Source organism: Sabethes cyaneus, chromosome 3, assembly GCF_943734655.1.
Source record: "Sabethes cyaneus chromosome 3, idSabCyanKW18_F2, whole genome shotgun sequence".
NCBI classification, from domain to species: Eukaryota; Metazoa; Arthropoda; class Insecta; order Diptera; family Culicidae; genus Sabethes; species Sabethes cyaneus.
The window spans coordinates 1,328,847-1,348,399 of record NC_071355.1 but is presented as its reverse complement, the minus strand read 5'-3'; the positions used below and the strand labels follow the sequence as shown (position 1 = coordinate 1,348,399).

Below are 19,553 nucleotides of genomic sequence, written 5' to 3'. Positions count from 1 at the left end.
AGTCTGACAGTCGTCAAACAACATAACAATACGATAGACGTAGAAGACGGAAAATTATCGAGCGAATGCAGGGAATGCAGAGTTCCAGCAAGTTAATGTTAAAAGCAGCAGCATAAAGCGGAACAGTTATCGCATAGTTTCAAGTGTAACACCGTATCGGTGGAAGGAGTTCACGAGATTCGCTGCAATCGTAACCGTGCGGTATATTGATCTTGACCTTTGATCGTGTTCTTTCTGCACCGTCAGCGCACGATGTTAACCGCAATAAAGGATTTCCTTTATCGCCACCGCAGAAAGTTGATTACGACCGGAGTGCTGCTAGGAGGTGGTCTCTTTCTGATTAAACTCATCCAGTACAAACTGCGTGAATTCCAAGAACGGCAAGCAAGTGAAATCGCGGAGAAATTCAAACGCATGAAGCACTTCGAGTCAACCGAACGAACATGTAATCAAACGATCGTGGGACTGTCGGAAAGCGTATCAGAAAAAGTTCTGCGTGATTTGAGCACCACAGGGATACTGGAAAAATTACGTTCTAATCCTGAAAGCAAGCTTGAGCTGTGGGAAGAACTGAAAATATTGGCTTTTACCAAAATAGTGACTTTAGTGTATGCGTCTTCTATGCTTGCCTTGACCCTGAAGACCCAAATCAATCTTCTCGGGGGCTATATGTACAAAGAAACGGTACCCAACGACACACAGGCCAGCTATCTGTCGATGATTCAGCACTTCATGGGCGAAGGTATGGACCAGCTGATGGAGGTTGTCCGGAACAACGTCACCATTGTCATGCAACGTCACAGCCTGAAACAGCAGCTCACACTAGCCGACGCGGAAACCCTCTTCTGGTCGATTCAAATGTCTCTGAACAATGATGAACGCAATCCTATCAAATGCATGGTTAAATATACGCTTCCCCAGGACCAGGGCGGCAACGGTGATTCATCGCTCCGTAAAATGTACGATGAAACGTTGGATGTGCTGGAAAGTGCCGAAGCTACTGACGTTTGCATATCAAACGTAACCAATGGCTTCTCGCTGATCGTGGACAAACTAGCCGAATATTACGCGGAAGCAGAAGCCGGCCAACCGGCCCCTTCCACGTCGAAATCTTCGCTCAATGTAGATTGTTTATCCAACATAAACAACATCAAGATATCGCTGGCAAAATTGATTCCTATCGTAAATGGGCTGACCGCTAAGCCCCTGGGAAAGACCGGAACCAATGGTCTGCAGAATGGCTTGGAGAAGCATCGAAATGATATGATGTCCTCGTTGATTGTTCGGTTTATGCAGTCGGAAAAGCTGAAAACGCTTGGCGTTAACGTTTACGAGACATTCTGTGCGTAAATTGTACGCCGTCCGTTAATGCCCTTGATTTACGGAAGCAGCACCGAACAAAACCAGTCTGAACAGTTTCTTAAAGCATCCGTTACTGATCGGAGATTCACATTCGTGCACTAAGGCTAAGCATTATTCTGTAGTACATTTTTTTATTATAATTATTATCAGCTGGTATTTGCGAAAAGTTGGTTTTCGGGAGAATAAAAGTGAAGGAACAGGGCCTTGCTAGACAAGCCAATAGTTTTACGTGAATTGTATCTATATTTTGACACAATTGTTAATAAAATGCCAACATATATATCACAGCTTTCTCGATATTTATTTATATCGTTTTGAAAATGAGGAAACCCTCACCGGAATGTGGAATATTAACTATTTCAGTCGGTGTTTTTCGCATACATGATAAGGTTAATCTGTCTCACCCGCACCTATTTTGCTTATCTTGTGGTTATTTTTTCAACGGTGGCACTTATGTTTCGAAAATATTGGAATCTAGCTGTGGTAAGAAAATTGATGAATGCGTTTATAATTGCTGTAAGTAAATATGTAGGTATTTATTGCTATTGAAAATTTTCCTGAAAATGGAAATGTAATGAAAGTCTGTTTTCTTTTTCTTTGAAAACTGTTAAGTGCCCGGATAGTAATTTTTATCATAATATGTAACTTAAGGTGATACTAACCTAACATTTTCCCTAAATAAATTAAATAAATTTATTTCTTTGGCCTTGGCCCGAGAGAGACATTCCCGGATATATCATGTTCTGTTGTCTTGAACTTTATAATGGGGTCACACATTATTATAAAAAAAATTATAACAATAATCTTTCTAATAGATGGAGGGAGTATAAAATCAAAAGTATTTATAGTATCCAAACAGAGTAGGACGAAACGTAAAGAGAAAAGAGCGGCAAATTAAGTAGGAAAGGAAGCATTTTAAGCGCCACGGGACGTCAAGATCGTCATCGGAGATATGAACACCCAAGTCGACAGGGAAGCAATGTATATGTAGACCGGTGATCGTGTCCCATAGCCTACACACCGTCACGACCGACACCGGCCAGCGATGCATCAACTTTGCAGCTTCCCGAGACTTGGTGATCAGAAGCACTTTCTTTTCCCACAAAGCCACCTGAAGATCACCTGACCAACGAAACTAGAACCTCGGCTTTCTCGAACACCAACAACGTACGCTCCCTACGTGGTGCGGATATCGACTCGGATCATTACCAAGTAGCAGCACGCGAATTGTCGAATATTATGTGCGCGTACTGGATGAAGCTCTGCCTTCCTCTGAGGATGAGCTAGATGCTTCGACCTTCGCAAACGGATACAGTAGGATACGCTCGGCCGTCAATGAAGCCGCAACCGCGATGCTAGGTGAGGATCACCTCGAGCCAGTGACGTAGCCAAGATTTTCGTTTGAGGGGCAATTTTTTTATTAGAGAAGTTTTAAACCTAAGAGGTTCACTCGCCTCTAGAGGGAGGCCAAGTTATTATGCAGAAAATCATTTGTTTAAGCAATATCTGTGGCAATATATTTAATGATTATGTTACAGAATTTTCTTTCGAATTTATTAATTTATTTATTTATACTTGAATACTCATGTAACACAAGGAACTTTCTAATGGTTTTCAAATGTTTGCGTACAAAATGATTTCTGCTAATTAGTTTGCTGTTGAGAAGAATGTTTTACAGAATTTTTAAAGACTGCATAGCACTCTCGCATCGGGCCTACTTTTCCCTCCGCAAGACGCTTCGATCAAGGAGCATACGCCGCATAAAGCTGACGATGTACAAAGCGCTAATCAGACCGGTAGTCCTATTTTTCAGCTGTCCAATTTCTCGCCGGATCTCTTCGGCATCGGGAATCGGCACGCAGTTGTCGTTTGTAGGCACTCCGAGGTTAACTTCCGTTGCGTCTCCTATTGCTCTATCGCTATATATCGAGGTGCTCATCGAAATACTGCTTCCAACTGTCGATCACCTCGCGCTCGTTTGTGATTAGATCCCCTCTCTCGTTCCTACACATATCAAGTTTATGTGTGTAGCCCTTATGAGTTTGGTTCACCTTCTTGTAAATCTTGCGCGTGTCATTAGCCCGGAATAGTTGTTCCAGCTCCTCACGATCTCTTTCCTCCTTCTGGCGCTTTTTCCTCCTCCGGATCATGGTCAACTCCTTCCGCGCTCGTCGTTACTTAGCCAAATTCTCTCTCGTGGCGTGGATATGCTCAGATAGTTTTCCCTAGCTCTTTTTTTCCTCTCTATCGCTTATTAGCATTCTGCGTCAAACCAATCATTTCGTGCACTCGAGGTTTCCACTCCTAGCACCGCGGCTGCGGCCTCGTTGACGGCCGAGCGTATCATACTCCATCTGTTTTCGAGGGTCGAAGCATCTAGCTCCACAGAAGAGGGCAGAGCTTCACCCAGCAGGCGCGCGTAGTTTCCAGCGACTGGCGGGTTGTATAGCTGCCGAATGTTTAACCGAGGAGGGCGGCTTTGTCACCAGGTATAAACCTTCGATAGTTTTGAGCGCACGTGTACTGCTACTAGGTAATGGTCCGAGTCGATATTAGCACCCCGATAGGGAGCGTACGTTATTGAACCGGCCCTCGATGAGAATATGCTTGACTTGGTTCGAAGTTCGTTGGCCAGGTGATCTCCAGGTGGCTTTGTGGATATCCTTGTGGGAAAAGAAAGTGCTTTTTATCACCAAGTCTCGGGAAGCTGCAAAGTTGATGCTTCGCTGGCCGTTGTCGTCGTTCGGCTATGGGGCCCGATCACCGGTCTATGCATCCCTGATGACGATCTTGATGTCCTGTCGTGAGCAGCTGTCGTTCGTTGCCTCCAGGTGCGCTTAGAACGTTTCCTTCTCGTCGTCGAGTCTACCTTCGTGTGGACAATATACGTTTACGATAATGTAGTTGAAGAACCAGCCTTTGCCGTGTCAACACGCACACCCTATCGTTGGTTGCTGTCCAGTCCATTACGCAATCCTGCATTTTCCCCAACACTACGAAGCCCGTTCCTAGCTCGTTGGTCGCTCCGCCGCTCTGGAAAAATTGGGTTTCGCTGCCACGGATCCATCACACCTTCTTGCTTTTGCGAAAGATCTCCTGCAGTGCCACAATGCCAAACTTCCGGGATTCTAACTGATCGAGCAGCACCCTGTCGCCATCAACGAAATTTAGCGATTTACAATTACAGGTACCAAGTTTACATTTCATGTCCTTATTTCGTCGCCTTTGTCAATGCCTAATGTTTCGAGTGACGGAGAGCTACATAGTTGAGAATTATCAAAGACTATGAGAGATACAAAACGATGTCGGTTATATTGTTACTCAAAGAGGCATTCATCAAAAATATACTTGTGTTATATAAATATAAAAAATAAATATATTATATAAAATATACTATACAGTTTTAGCTTGGTGTATTGTTATTCTGCATTGATTTTTTTTTAAATATAAGCAAAGAATTTCGGGGAGGCCAAGGCCCCCCCCTCCCCTCGCTATGTGACTGCCTCGAGCGCACAAAATGATTGGTTTGACGAGGATTGCCAACAAGCGATGGAAAGGGAACAAGAGCGGTTGTATAACATTTCGCCGAAGACCATATCGCGGAATACCATTTCGCGGAAAACATTTACGCGGAAAGTACCAAAACGCCGAAAACCCTTTCGCGGAAAGGACTATTCCGCGGAAAACCGTTTGGCGGAAAAAAACATTTCGCGGAAAACCATTTGGCGGAAAATATTGTTTCGCATAAAACCATGTTAGTAGCAAACGTTTCCTAGATGATTCGGGGCGAGCCGGCCGCAGAGGCCACTGCGGGGGGGGGGGGCAGCCCCCCCGCAGAGATCACATCTGTCTAGGTCTATTCGTTTTCCTAGGTCTACTGACCTCTAGTTAGTTGTTCCTAGTCCTCGCATCGATTTAACTTTCGTTGAATACAAAGCGGCGAAGCCGCTTTTTGCGGCTTCCAAACTGAATGAGCGGTGGTTCTCTGCCAAATAGTACTTTCGGCGAAAAATTTTTCCGCGAAATAGTACTTTCCGCAAAAATGTTTTCCGCGAAATGGTACTTTCCGCGAAAATGTTTTCCGCAAAATGGTTTTCTGCGAAACAGTATATTCCGCGTTATGGTCATCCGCGAATTGGTTTTCCGCGAAATGGTATTCGGCGAAATGTTATACAATCACAAGAGCTTGGAAAAACTATCTAAGCATATCCACGAGAGAGAATTTGGCGCTCGACGAGCGACTGAATGAATTGACCTCGATCCTGAGGAGGAAAAGGCACTAGAACAATCGTAAGGAGCTGCAACAACTATTCCGGGCTAACGACACGAGCAAGTTTTACGCAAACTTGTAAGGGATACACACCAAAAATTGACGTGTGAAGGACGAGGGAGGGTTTCTAATCACAAACGAGCACGAGATGTAAGCAGTTCTTCGATGAGCTTCCTATCGGCGATATAACAACAGGAGACGCAACGGAAGTTAACCTAGGAGTGCCTACAAAATACAAACGATAACAGGGTACTGGCTCCCGATTTTAAAGAGATCCAGCGGGAATTCGGTCAGCTGAAGAATAATAGAACCGCCGAAAAGAACCGACTCACGGAAGAACTCTACAAAAATGGTGTGCTTTGTCGCATATACAAAAAGGGGCGATCGGTTAGATTGCTGTAGCTACCGCGGCATTTCGTTGGTCAACGCCTCCCAGATTTTGTTACGTCGTCTATCCCCAATAGCAAGAGAATTCGTAAGATAGTATCAGGCAGGCTTTATGCGGGCCAGTGGTACTACGGATCAAATTTTTATTCTTCAACAAATAGTCCAGAATCATTGGAAGTAAAACGTGTCCACGCATTATATTTTCGTGAATTTAAGAACAACATATGATACAGTCGAGCGCGAACAGCTATGGCAGATAATGATGCACGAGTACGGTTTTTCGGACAAACTGACACGGAGGCAATCTACGCCAGACTAAAAACGAAGGTTAGGAAGATTGGGTTATATATTAATGCATCGAAAACCAAACATATGGTAGGTACAGGCTCCAGAGAAAAAAAACGTTCGTCTCCCATGGACAGTGACTATTGACGGCGATGAACTGGAAGTGGTTGACGAGTTTGTATATTTGAGATCCCTGATCACCGCTGACAATAGGTAAGGTGTGAGAAGATTGAACGACGTCTTCAAGCTGGCAGTCGAGCTTACTTTTCCCTCCGCTCGACGCTTCGATGACATAGGCCGCCGCACAAAGCTGCAATGTATAAAACACTAAACATACCGGTAGTTCTCTACGGGCTTGAGACAGTAACGGGTGACATACGTGCACTAGCCGTAGTTGAACGAAAGGTGCTGATGATTACAAACGGATAGCGGAGTACAAACGATCAGCGGAGAGGGATATGAAATGGGGAAGGCAGATGGGGAAGCGTCCAGCATAGCTCCAGCCATGCCAAGCTACTGCCTAGCGCCTCCACGTGGCTTTACCCGGTAATGCTGTATAGAGTACCCAAACCAGGAGGTGCGATGCCGGGTGGTTCCTGGCTGCCTGATCTCAAAACAGCAAGTTTAGGTGACGACTGAGCCACACGACCTTGTTAGTAGGTAAGCTTAATAAAAGTTATTTAATTATTTGTTTCGTTTTAGCTCATGAAGCACCTTCTACTGTATCAGTGAAAACTCTGGCCGAAAAAATTTAAATAATGCTCATGGATGCCAGAAGGAAAAATTAAGTTAATAATGGAAGCACTTATGGAAACTCAAATAATGCAACTCTATTCCATTCGAAGGACTGCTGGTGAGATTGTTCTCATCCATATATACTTCATTTCAGCTTAATGGTAAAATCATTATAGAAAATATATCATCATTATAGTAAAGGAGAGGGAGCATCAGGGCATCGAATGAATCAAAGACTGGATGAGGGATATGGTAACCAGCCTAAGTCATATAAGGTCGGAGATAATTTTAACGCGCCCTTCTAGCACACAAATTTGCACGCAAGATAAGTTTGCACGGCAATGTTATGTATCTAGAAACCGGAGGCCTATGCTGGAAGCGTCTTATATTCCCGTGAAATCATGTAAGCGACATTGCTTATAGTTCCACCCAGCCACTTGTGGTCCTTCACGAACAGCATTGATATGAAAGTTGCTGGGTAGATAAATTCCATTCTGCAGTAATTCTACTTGCATACAATGGGAAACCCTTGAGATGATGGTGACTACCCCCATACATACATACATACAAACGGATAGCGGAGAGTGGCGTACACTTGGCAAAAGTTGGGAGATTACGGTTAACCGGCCACGTCGCAATAATGCCGGACAACTGTGCAGTAAAATCCGTTCTTTTTAAGGACCCCACCGACACCAGGAATAGAGGGACCCAACGTGTCGAGACGCTCAACGATTTGGCGAGGAGTAGACCTCGAGAGTTCTTCATACGGCAAGAGTCATTCCGGATTTCTGCTGTTAGAAATACTACTACTTAGCGTGCCCAGACATAATCAAAAGGAGGGACACCCGACTTGTCAGAATGGGGTCAGAATGGGAACGTTTTGACCTGGAACAACGCAGTAATTGTAGGATGGTGAATCTATTATTACTAATCACATAAATACCGACCAATTAGTTTGAAGGCTCCGGACTTTCGAGATATGAATTGAAGTTGAAGATGAACTGGAAATTCGATTTGCAACTGGACTAGAAATTAAAGTTAAAATTGGCCTTGAAATCGGATTTAAGACAATTAATTAAGATTTGAATTTGGGTTAATTTGGGAAGCGTTACTTGAACTGGAAATTGAACCTAAAATTAATTTTGAAATTAAGCTTAAATTTAGAGTAATTTTGCGTCTAGTCAAGATCTAGGCGTTTTTACTTGGAATTAGACATGAAATCGAATTTAAAACAGAATTAGAAGTTTTTATTTCAAATTGGAATTGAACTACACTTGGAATTGAATTTGAAATTAATGCTCAAAATTGAACTTTAAAATAGCATTGAAATCAGACTTGAAATTAGTATTCAAATTGTACTTGCAATCAGAGTTCAATTTAAAATTGGAATTAAATTAGACCTGAACTTGGGCTTAAAATCGTATGCAATTCAGCTTGACACTGGAAATCAAATTAAACTTGAATTTGGACTACTTTGAAATTGAACTTCAAACCGGATATGGACACAGTATTACAAACGAAATTTTATTTGAAATCAGGCTTGCCATTTACCGTCTTATTCTCTCACATTTTTTGACGTAGGACTACGTCTTACGGCAAGTTTTGAGATAAGGTGTCATTCCAAAAAATCGAAAAATGCGAGCGTCACGAAAATTGAAAGGTTTTGAGCGCTAATTGCTTAGCGGTTTTTTGATCGATTTGCAATATTCTTACACTAACCGATCGGAAAATCTTCTAAGAATTGACCCAAATGAAGAAAAGTATGGATTCTTGATGTTGAACTATTGAAAAATTGAAAATAATGAACCTATGTTTTACCAGAATTCTCGCTTCGTGATTGGTTGGAAGATTCTTTACGATGATCTAAACCAATACCAATTTGATATCTGTGCTTGGGAAATAAGCCAAAACAAGTGACAAAGTTTCCTCATTTCAACAAGATTTCTTAACACCGCGGTTCAACCTAGACCATTTTGATGTCCTTGCTTGGGAAGTACGCCAGAGAGAGTGACAAAGGCCCCTCGTGCCAACAGATTTCTTACGAACGCGATTAAACCTAGTCCAACCTGATGTCTGTGTTAGGGAAGTGTGCCAGAAAAAATGACACAAGTTCGTTGTCCCAACAGACCGCAAATTCTTTACTGCGTGACGATTAAACCTCGGCGAATTTGTTATCTGTGTTGGAAAAATGTGCTACAGTTGTAGTGTACGGTTATAATACGGCTCTGTATGAATACGCATGCTTGCCGTTTCATTAGAAGTGTAGTGCAAAGATGTGCTGTTGATAAAATAGGATTGAATTGGAAAAACCCTTCAACGTGGGAAACCATGGACAATAAAAACAATCTCTAATTTCAGTAAGGTAGCAGGAAAGTAATAGTTTGTGTTCTTGATTTTGTTAAATTGTTTTCAAATGCACAATCTTTTGAGAATTGAACGTATGCAATGTTACTACTTTGATAAATGTTACATGTAGCATGTATACATGAAGAATCGAATGATTACAAGCATGAATACATGCCACTATCACTACAAAGAGTCTTACGTAGTCCTGCGTCACCTATATATGCGGTCGTGTCTTGTACACAACCTCTCTGATTTTTCTCTTTTTCTGTTTCGGCTTTGCACTTTTTGTTTTATTTTTCCTCCTTTCTTGGTTTTTGCTCTCACTTATCTTCCGTTTTTCCTCGTTTTCTATTCTCAGTTTGGCATATTTTCAGTTTTGTTTTCCTCGTGTGTTAAACTTGTTTTTTGTTATTCTCTTTCCCGTTTCGCATGTTTACTCTTCTTTTTCCCGTTATTTTCAATTCCAGTTTTCGTCTTTTTATACGCCTTTTTATCTTCTGTAACTTTTTATGTTTGATTTTCGTCTTCGTCTGTTCCGTTCTTCGTCTTTTCTGTCACGTTTCTTCTGTTTATGGTTCCCTTTTTCCCTTTCCTCTGCGGTCTTCTTTTTTATCACCCGTTTTACGTCTTCTTCCTGAAAACAGGAATTCTTTCCTTATTTTTCAAACTCATTTTCCCGTTTTAAATCCCGTCTTTTTCCTTTTATAGCCTGTTTGACCTCTTTTTCTCATTTTCCGCGTTTCCTCTATTGCAGCGGTTCCCAACCTTTTTTCGGTTCGCGTACCCCCTGACGGATTTCCCTATACTATTCTGCAGCGAACTAAAGTTTTGGCGAACCCCTGGGGGTTCGCGAACCCCCATTTGGGAACCGCTGCTCTATTGGTATTCTTCCCTTCCATCTTCTCTGTTCCCTTAGATTTCTCTTGTTTTCTATTCCGTATTCCTTTCTTTGTCAAGTTCTCTCTCTCTCGCTCCCTTTTTTGTCTGCTGGTTCTTATTTTTCTTGACCAAACTCGTGTTTGTAGTCTTTGACCTTGAAATGGGCTCAGGCATTAATATTAATTTTTTTTTTTGAAACGATGGTTCTACAATTGATGGAGGTACGATAGGGGAAAGTAATGATTTTTTTTGGGAATGGAGGGGAAAGAGTGGAAAGGAAGGGGAGTAATAGGTAGCTACGCTTAACAAGTTTTCGTTGTGACTCCTACCTTTTGTCCAATGCTGGAAGGTGCATGGGTCGAACCAACCTATAATCAGAGATTATAACCGAATTTGAACTCACAACACCTGCCAGGGCGTGTGGCTCGCTAGCACCCGTCCCGTTTAGACTCTTTTTTCTTTTTTTCAGCCCAGGTTTTCGTCGTCTTTCACTTCTCTATCCCGTTGTACATTTTCGTTTGTTTCGGTCTTCCTCTTATTATGTCCTGCTTTTCCTTGTTTTCTGTCACGTATGGTTTTTCTTGTCTGCTCCCTTTTGTCTTCCAGTTTAATTTTTGTTTTTTTTTGTCTTAGGTTTTCTCTTTTTTTGTTATCGTGTCTCCAGTTCTGTTCCCATATTTTCTCCTTTTCTATACCGTTTTTAGAAAAAAAGAAAAAGATAATAATAAATAATAATAATAATCCTCTTTGTTCCATTTTATCTTTTTCTATTTCTGTCCAGTATATCTTCATTTTCTTTTTCGTTTTCTTCATCTTCTTACGGGTTTTCCTTCGGGATAGCAATATCCAGTTTCTTTATTTTTCCTCCCTTTTTTCTCTTTTTGTGTCCCGTTTTCGCTGCTATTCTATCACGTTTTTCACATGGCAGTTTTTACTCTTTTTCTCTCTTGCGTTTTATCTCTTTTCTATCCCGTTTGTCTAGTTTGTGTCACGTTTTCCTTCGTTCCTTTTTTCGCTTTTCCTCCTTCTTCCTTTTTTCACTTCTTTTTCTGTAGAGCAGCAGGAGGTGGATTATCTATAAATCCAACGCTAATCCATCGGTGAATTGAATATGCTAAGAATAACAAATTCTTTGCTCTAGGTTGTTCGATTCATGAGACATAAAGTTTTGCATAAGGTAAATATTCAGGAAAACCAAAGGTGGGCACCGCTAATCAGCTAACCGCAAACATTTTAGCTAGCGAGTAGTGCGCTCGCTAAATTTTAAATGTGCTAGCGCTTTTATTAGCTTTCGATAAATAAAAGTACTACTAAATAAACTACCAGCCACAAAATTTTTGGAAATAGTTCAACTAGCCATGAATGAACTATATTTATTCGCGTCGCGAATAGCAGCGACCAATTTCATCAATTTGCAAGAAATCGTACACTTATTTTTGTTATTATTTTCAAAAATTAGCGGCTAGTAGTTTATTTAGTGACACTTTAATTTATCTGAAGTTAATGAAAGCACTAACACATTTAAAACCTAGCGAACGCACTACTCGCTGGCTAAAAGGTTAGCGGTTAGCTGATTAGCGGTGCCCACCACTGACTGGAAAACCTAGTTTTTCAGCCAAAACTAACTATCAACAAAAAACGTTATCATGTGAATTATATCATTAAAAGATTAGAAACTAACAAACAAGAAAAAATATTTCAAAAAGTTTCCATGCGACAGATTCAAATTTTCCACCTATTCTCTGGAGTTTTTCGCCATCACTAAATTGAACGTAAAAAATGAATTGTATACCTATATAAACTGCACTCGAAATTTGAATTTGGCTTGGACGTGACGAATCGATGTTAAAATAGGTCTTAACATTAAACTTGAAATTTAATTTATAGATGGAGTTCAAAATTGGATTTGAAACTTAATTTTACAGAGAAGGTGGGACACGCGTCCCGGCCTAGGCACGCAAGTGAGTAGTTAGGACCATTGATGTCATGTAACAACTAACATAATTGTTAAAAACTTGTGTAAAGGATAATTCGTACCAAATTGACGAAATCCGCGGAGGAAAATCAAGTTTGCTGGAAATGAGGTCTATACGCTCACGTCTATACAATACATGCGATTAGGAGGACATTGCTTGAGGAAATCAGTATTACCCTTCGATAAGGACTTTTCGCAATTCAAAAACTTAATTGGGGATAGCTTTTTTATTATTTCTAGTTTTTTAAAACGGGTTTTCGCACTGCTAAGCTCAATATAGGCGTTCTTTTTCCTGATCGCCGCTTTTACCCGGTTTTAAGCTGATAAAAGCAAAACGGTAAATTCACCTGTAGCTAACTTGATTCAGATCTCATCTAACAGAATGTTACGGCGCTTGTTTCGTATTTTACGTTGAGAAAGCCACAAATATTCATTTAAATAGTATTTGAATAAATTACTCCATGTTTTCTTTCTTACCAAACATATTCATAAATCCCTATGTTGAAGCTCATAAGCATGAACCCAACGGATAGAGAAACTAGCTGAATGTTATACCAAGAGTTCAAATTACGAATTACATTCGTTTTACGACGGCTAGTATGTACAAACTAGCTTCTCCAGGCAATCGATCGTAGACGGAGAGTGGCAATAACAACAGAGAGAATGCATCTCCGAAATCTTCTCACCGCGATCGAACCAATCCAAATATTGGCTGCATGTGTGGTTCACCCATCACATATTACATTACATATGCTAGTTATGCCACCCTCGGGAGAGAGGATCGGCAGTCTCGCCAGGCAGTGACGATCATAGCTTGGCCGCGAGCAGTCGCGTGTTGACGAACAGAAAAGTGTACGGTTGTGAATGTGATTCAGGGAAAAAAAGATCTAGAAAACCAATACAAAAACAACACCTCGGCAGGACCAACGCGATCACATCATTATTATGCCGATCGCGTTTAATTTTGATTGATAGATTTCATTCATTGTTTTCAAATTCTTGTAAACCGCAAGAAGCTCGATCGGTAGCGGTATTGGTGCTTTTCAACGGGTCGATAGTTTAGAAAGACTTCGACGAAACCGGTTAATGCTGTTCTGGCTTACGACGATCGCCGCTATTAAAGGAGGTGCTAATCATACAGCAGCTGGTGCATAAAGAAAATAGTCATCTTCCAAGTTCGCTGCCGAAGCAGTGAATAGTGCCTGGGTGCCCTCAACGGGGTGGATCGATGCGGTGCGCGGTGCTTTGAAAATCCCACAATTGAGGAAAATGACGATCAGTCGCGGTAGGTGCAGTTATTATTGCGTTTGCTAATAATACGCGATAATTGCTTGTTGGTGACCTTGACTTGCTTAATTTTTTTTGGACAAATGTGATGTCAATGGTTACGTAAAAGTTCTCCGAACCGTGATAGTGGAATGATGACACTGAGAATCTTTTTAGGGTCTTTTGTTTCCGCAACAGTGGTGTTCGCTTTGATCGCGCTAACCTGGTGCCAGTCGGAGATTTCAGTAACCGAAAGTCCAAAGAGCAGCCTATACAAAGGTTCGCAACAATTTGCGCTCAATTTTTTCAAGGTATTCCTCTGTTGGCTCGTTGATCTTTGTGATGCTTTAGGCTGTTATCATTTTTTTCTTCTGCAGAATGTTAGTAACGTTGTGGATTCCGATCCGAATGTGACAACCACCAATATAATCGTGTCACCTGTCTCCGTGTGGAGTTTGCTCGCGTTGATTACCGAAGGGGCCGGCGACAGAACGCTGTATGAGCTGCTCCACGTTTTAAATGTGCAGGATCAGGCAGAGATCAAGCACAACTACAAGGCTTTGCTAGACACGATCAAGTCGGTTATGCTTTGAATCGATGCACCGTTACGTTTCATGTTTTAACCTTGTATGATTACGTTTTCTAGTGTCAACACAAGTGAAGTGAAGATCGCGACCAGTCAATTCATATTTACCGACATTAATCGCCCGGTTTTGCGAGACTTTGAGAGAAACATCGATCGTTACTACGGAGAGCAGCTGCTGGAAGCTCTGGATTTTAGCAGTTCACCAGAGGCCATCAAATACAGTCACGATCGAATCAACCAGGTGGTATCCGATGCTACCGAGGGACAAATCACCAAAGCAGTGCACGCGAAGGACGTCATTCAAGCTCGGATGATTATGCTGTCGGTTCTATTTTTCAAAGGAGAATGGACGGTAAACGGAAAAAATCCGCTCAATAAATCTAACAAAAAATCATACAAATTTTTCACTTTAGCTGCCTTTCAACCAAACCCTTACGCTCCCAACACCGTTCTACGATGAAAATGAGCGCATGGTCGGAAACGTTCAAATGATGTACCAAAAGGCAGTTTTTCCATTTGCTGCATTCCGGGAACTGGAAGCACAGATCGTCGAACTCCCCTACGGCAACGACCGCGAGCTGAGCATGTTGTTGATTCTGCCAAGAAAGGGAGTCCCTTTGCAAACCGTCATTCGTCGGCTGGCGGACTTCAACATGGATACCATCTACAAGGAACTGAAGCAAGCTGCCATTGAGTACGAGGACGACGAGGTGGAGGTGTATTTACCGCGATTCGAAATCACGGCCGATTACAACCTGATACCGGTTCTGCACGATGTAAGTTAATGGGAGCCAAATTCGCCGGTTTTTTTTTGCAATCGTAAACATTTCAATTGCAGATGGGCATCCATGATGCATTGAACAAGGACACGGCTAACTTCAACAAGATGGCCAACGACATCTTCCTAGGATCGGTAATCCAGAAGTGCAAAATCATTGTGAATGAGGAGGGCACAACGGCGGCAGCGTTAACATCAGCAGTTTTTGCTAACAAAGCGACCCCACCGCGTTTCTACGCCAATCGACCTTTCGCCTTTTTGATAGTAAACAAACGATACGATTTGATTTTATTCATGGGACAAGTGAAAGATCCCCATTCCGTTTAAGCCGAGACATTTAGAACCCAAATATATAATAACAGATTTTACAAAATTTAATAAATCGTTTCTCTCAAATAAGAAACAAATCCATGGTCAAGTCGCTTTTATTTTTCCACTCACCTTAAATACTTAACTAACTTAAATACGGATCAATATCCCGCTCCATTCGTTCCTTCTGCGTTTCGACTCCGACTGCACAGGCCAGTAGAGTGTTAACGTTCTTCTCCTCTCCAGCACCATACACGTATCCATTTGCTTTGTCAATCGCATTTTTCAACCTCAGCAAACTTTCGTCGCGATTAGAATCCAGCAAATGAAAGGACACCAAACTGTAATCCTCAACCATGGACACTATCGCCGCATTCAGTTTTTTGTACTTATTTTTCGGTCCCATCATCGATTGATCCACACAATCCAACAAATACTGCAAATCCAGCACTTCCGTGTAGTACTCCAAACTGAACGCCAACTTCGACTCGTACTCTTTCAGCAAATCGGCCTTACTGAGCACATTAACGTGGGGCAATCCCATCTGCAGCATCGTGTGCAACGACAGCAGCAGGGTGGAAATAAACTTGTGCGGTTCCGAGCAGTGATGCGATTCCACCAAATGTACCGTACAAAGGTGATACCCTAGCTGTTCCAATTGTGCAAAAATATTCCGCACGGCAGTGTGGTGTGTATAAAGTTCCACCTGACCGGGGCAGTCAAAGATGAAGTACCTGTCGGGTGACGCCTTCAGCTGCTCTAGCAGCCAACCGAAGTTCGCTTCCAGAAATTCCATACAGTAAATCAGTGCTCCGTTCGGTCCCAAGCTGAACTGCTCCATCACGTCCTGTACGGTGATTAGCTGCATAATGTCGATACAGCTGTCGTACTCCATATTATCGTTAGCCGGATCCAGATTAACGACGGTAACCTTTCGCTCCAGCTTCTCAAGAAACTTTTTCATTTTGCTGCAATAACTGGTCTTACCGGACCCGGGAGGTCCAATTACCAACTGCCCGAACAGCGGGCTCTGCGTTTTTAACGTTACCAGTTTATTCTGCATTGTGGACTGCAACTCGGCGTTCAATTTTGACGAAATATTGGGAACTTTTACTTAAATAATTTCTTCACTTAAGTTGCGGGAAGATTAATTTGTTTTGTTGGTTTTGTTGTTAAACCTTTGAAATATTTCACGTATGTCTTCAAGGTAGAGCTGCCACGGCTGCCACAAATACAGATATTTGTGCATGCATAAATTTGGGACCCATCAATTACTTCAGTCGCTGTGATTTTTGGCTATAATGTTCCTAAATTTTAAAGCAGGGTTTTTTTCTAATTCCCGTCGTAATAAGGAAAGCCATTCTAATTTTCATCTTTTGTTGGATGGATTTAATGAATACTCCAAAAGTTCTTGTGCTGATTTGACTAAAACATACTCACCTTCCGATCTGTGCACTTTGAAATCACCGAAAAGCGACTATTACAGCATATTATTGAAATTACGCAACTGACTTTATTGCTAAAATTCGTCGTACCGTTTTAAAATCCGTCCATCAAAATTTTTCATCGTCCGAATTAAAAATCACAACGATGTTTACGAAGCTAACGCGCATGGATTTGTGTAGGACGGCATGACAAATGTTATTCTACAAAATTTCTGCAGGTCAGGCAAGTTTTCCTGTCTGTAGAATAACGACAATGCCTTGCGTCAGTTATTTTCATTTATGAGTGACGGAAATTAAAACGATTAGTCGACATTGTCCGACATTCAGGGCTGTCATTCGCTCACACTATGCGCCCAATGTTCCAATATTATGCCTTGTCGCACAGAGCGATTCGGCAACACACTTCTACAGCTAATATGCACACAGCGTACGAGCGAAAGCGGAGTGGGAGCGATCGACACCACTCGGTGAAAATCGCCCAGTGAGTGATCATCCAAACAGCACTTGGTGCTGCCCTTTGCCACACTCCGTGCGGAATTAACGCAAAAAATTGTTTTGTATTTACAAATTTTCCGCCCTTTTAAAAGTGAAAATACACGCTGCACTGAACAACTAATATGGTCTATGCTAAGTTAGTACGGATCAGCCGACGCAACAGAAAAAATATTTTTTTCAATCACACCACTTCAACTGACCCAGCGCAGGGTGTACAATCCAGCCGCGCAGAGTGCGGCTCTTGGTGTGGTAAAGCACGCAGCAAATTTATCACTCTGCGTTTGCGACTGCCTTTTCCTGGTGCGCGTAAAACACGAAAGAGCGTGTTTAGCAAAAGAGACACTGAAGGGAATTTTTGGGCGAACACACACCGCATGGCGAGTGTTGTGTTGTTTAAGAATGTGTGTCTTTTGGTTTGCGCTGCGGTTTATGCCACCTCTGCCGACATTGTAATACGCGCAGGCTTGATAATGTATGCATAAATATAAAATATCAGAGGTAATCAGTAAAGTAATCAAAAGTAACTTTATTCAAAGCTGCGTAGTAATCATTACTGTTGGAAACCCCTTACCACGATCTAGTCGTAGAAATACTCAGAGGTGAGAGATACGCGGAAGCAGCCATTTTGGGAGCCAATCGAGCAGCGAGAATTGTCAAAAGGGAGCCAATCAAACACACATACTGTTTGCTTGAATGTTTGATTAACAAGTATTGAAATAGTTATGAAATCTACTTAAGCTGTTGTCACGCACCTTGAATATTATACTCGGACACAGTGTGTATAAACTTTTGCAATGCATTTTACACTGATTAAGTTGAAAGATATATCGCTCTATTGTGCAAAATTGATGTAAATAATAGCGAATTCATAAATTAACTTGGATCAGGTCGATTCCCAGATAACACAAAATCGCAATAGAAAGTTCACATTAAATCGTTTTCATGTCAATTGCACATTGGAATTGTATAATGATTAGACTATGTCAAATCGAAGTGAACAATAAGTTGTTTTGCAGTCGTGCGTGTCTTCATATACAACCCAGAAAACACCGAAGCTGAATTAAAATGCTACTGATTTGGTCACAGCTGATTTAACTCTGAATACAGGTGGTAGACGCTGAATAAATTTAAGCAAAGACCTCTGTATTGTATAAGTGATTAAGCAGCCAACGAATGCGCTGTAAATCAGCTGCTTCACATAATAGTGTCACAAACAGATTAGGCGCATCTTCAACCTCTCCACAACCCGTCAATATTCTCAATAATTGTGCTATAAACGATTTGTCATCTTAATAAACAGCCCTCCCAAGACACATTTATGCGCTGATTAAGTATTTTAGCCAAGGGGTCGGACACTCAGCACATAGTGCCCCGGCACTGCAGAGATATCAAACGGCACACCTCTAAAGCCTTATAAAAATAACATTTATAGGGCTTTACACACCTCCGGTTCAATTTTAAATATGAAATGGGAGCACTGCCAGTTGTCAAAATCATCTCGCACGGTTGCCAGATCTATCAGATTTTAACGAATTTAACAAATCTTGCAGTTCGGCACTTTCGGTACAGCATCGGCACAGTTCGGTTCGTTTCAAGTCGCCTAACATAAAAACGGCTGTGCCGAGTGACCGACCCCTTGATTTTAGCATCCATTATTTTAACGAATTTAACAAATCTTGCAGTTCGGCACTTTCGGTACAGCATCGGCACAGTTCGGTTCGTTTCAAGTCGCCTAACATAAAAACGGCTGTGCCGAGTGACCGACCCCTTGATTTTAGCATCCATTATTATTCAGCCATAGCTGAATCGAATAAAATTTATGTAAACAATTCTACTATACTTATTCAGCCGAAATTGGAGAACTTATACAACCTATTTCGCTTGAGGTAGAAAAAACACTTGTTAAGCAATTATATCGCTATTTATATAACCTCTGTGCGCCTTGTTTCCAGCTTTGCGTAAATTGGTTATTTAAAACGCGCAAAAGCCTCTATTAAGCTCCATTGTAGCTTCGAAAGAAAATTGTCTTTTGCAATAGGGTTATGACAACTCCAATGCCACTCCAGCAACGGCACAATTTAGTAACCCAGCCGTTGATTTGTACATTAATCCAGTAGTGCCACCCGCAGCAATCGTGCTAATTTCGTCATCTTCACCGCGTACGCATTGCAAAAAGACGCCAAAAGCCGTATTTATTAATCATTACGTCTATGGTCCCTAGCGTATTTGCAATCCCGGCTCCTTGCTTCATCACATGGTTGGGCAATCTAAATGTAGTAAACATTATAATAATACAGTATCCCCCCGTTAATCCGACACCCAATAATCCGACGACTCAATAGTCCGGATCTCGCTAATCCGGAAAATTCCGAATTAAAACGTATTGTACTTGACTTCTTTCAATCGAACACTACCTTCGTTTGGCTTCTCCGTTA

At 41.7% G+C, this 19,553-nt stretch overlaps 3 protein-coding genes across 3 annotated transcripts; 2 read left to right on the top strand and 1 right to left on the bottom strand.

The window, feature by feature from the left end:
* Positions 1–31: 31 nt before the first annotated feature.
* Positions 32–1,631, top strand: LOC128742872 (peroxisomal biogenesis factor 3). Its single transcript, XM_053839361.1, has one exon. It carries the CDS (start codon positions 253–255, stop codon positions 1,348–1,350), a length of 1,098 nt encoding a protein of 365 aa, XP_053695336.1. The 5' UTR covers positions 32–252; the 3' UTR covers positions 1,351–1,631.
* An 11,432-nt stretch (positions 1,632–13,063) lies between these two features.
* On the top strand, positions 13,064–15,225 carry LOC128742237 (serine protease inhibitor 77Ba-like). Its single transcript, XM_053838528.1, has 6 exons — positions 13,064–13,524; positions 13,683–13,816; positions 13,883–14,082; positions 14,152–14,443; positions 14,505–14,867; positions 14,930–15,225. The coding sequence occupies exons 1-6, from the start codon at positions 13,509–13,511 to the stop codon at positions 15,194–15,196; spliced, it is 1,272 nt and encodes a 423-aa protein (XP_053694503.1). The 5' UTR covers positions 13,064–13,508; the 3' UTR covers positions 15,197–15,225.
* Positions 15,226–15,293: 68 nt separating this feature from the next.
* LOC128743230 (GPN-loop GTPase 2) lies at positions 15,294–16,305 on the bottom strand. The gene has a single exon (XM_053839771.1). It carries the CDS (start codon positions 16,239–16,241, stop codon positions 15,324–15,326), a length of 918 nt encoding a protein of 305 aa, XP_053695746.1. The 5' UTR covers positions 16,242–16,305; the 3' UTR covers positions 15,294–15,323.
* Between the last annotated feature and the right edge of the window lie 3,248 nt (positions 16,306–19,553).

Excerpts from the sequence above, each read along its gene's own strand:
- LOC128742872 (XM_053839361.1), top strand. The coding sequence starts at position 253 with ATGTTAACCGCAATAAAGGATTTCCTTTATCGCCACCGCAGAAAGTTG.
- LOC128742237 (XM_053838528.1), top strand. Across the intron at positions 13,817-13,882 it reads TTGCGCTCAATTTTTTCAAG|AATGTTAGTAACGTTGTGGA; the intron begins GTATTCCTCTGT and ends TTTCTTCTGCAG. Across the intron at positions 14,868-14,929 it reads TGATACCGGTTCTGCACGAT|ATGGGCATCCATGATGCATT; the intron begins GTAAGTTAATGG and ends TTTCAATTGCAG.
- LOC128743230 (XM_053839771.1), bottom strand. The coding sequence starts at position 16,241 with ATGCAGAATAAACTGGTAACGTTAAAAACGCAGAGCCCGCTGTTCGGG.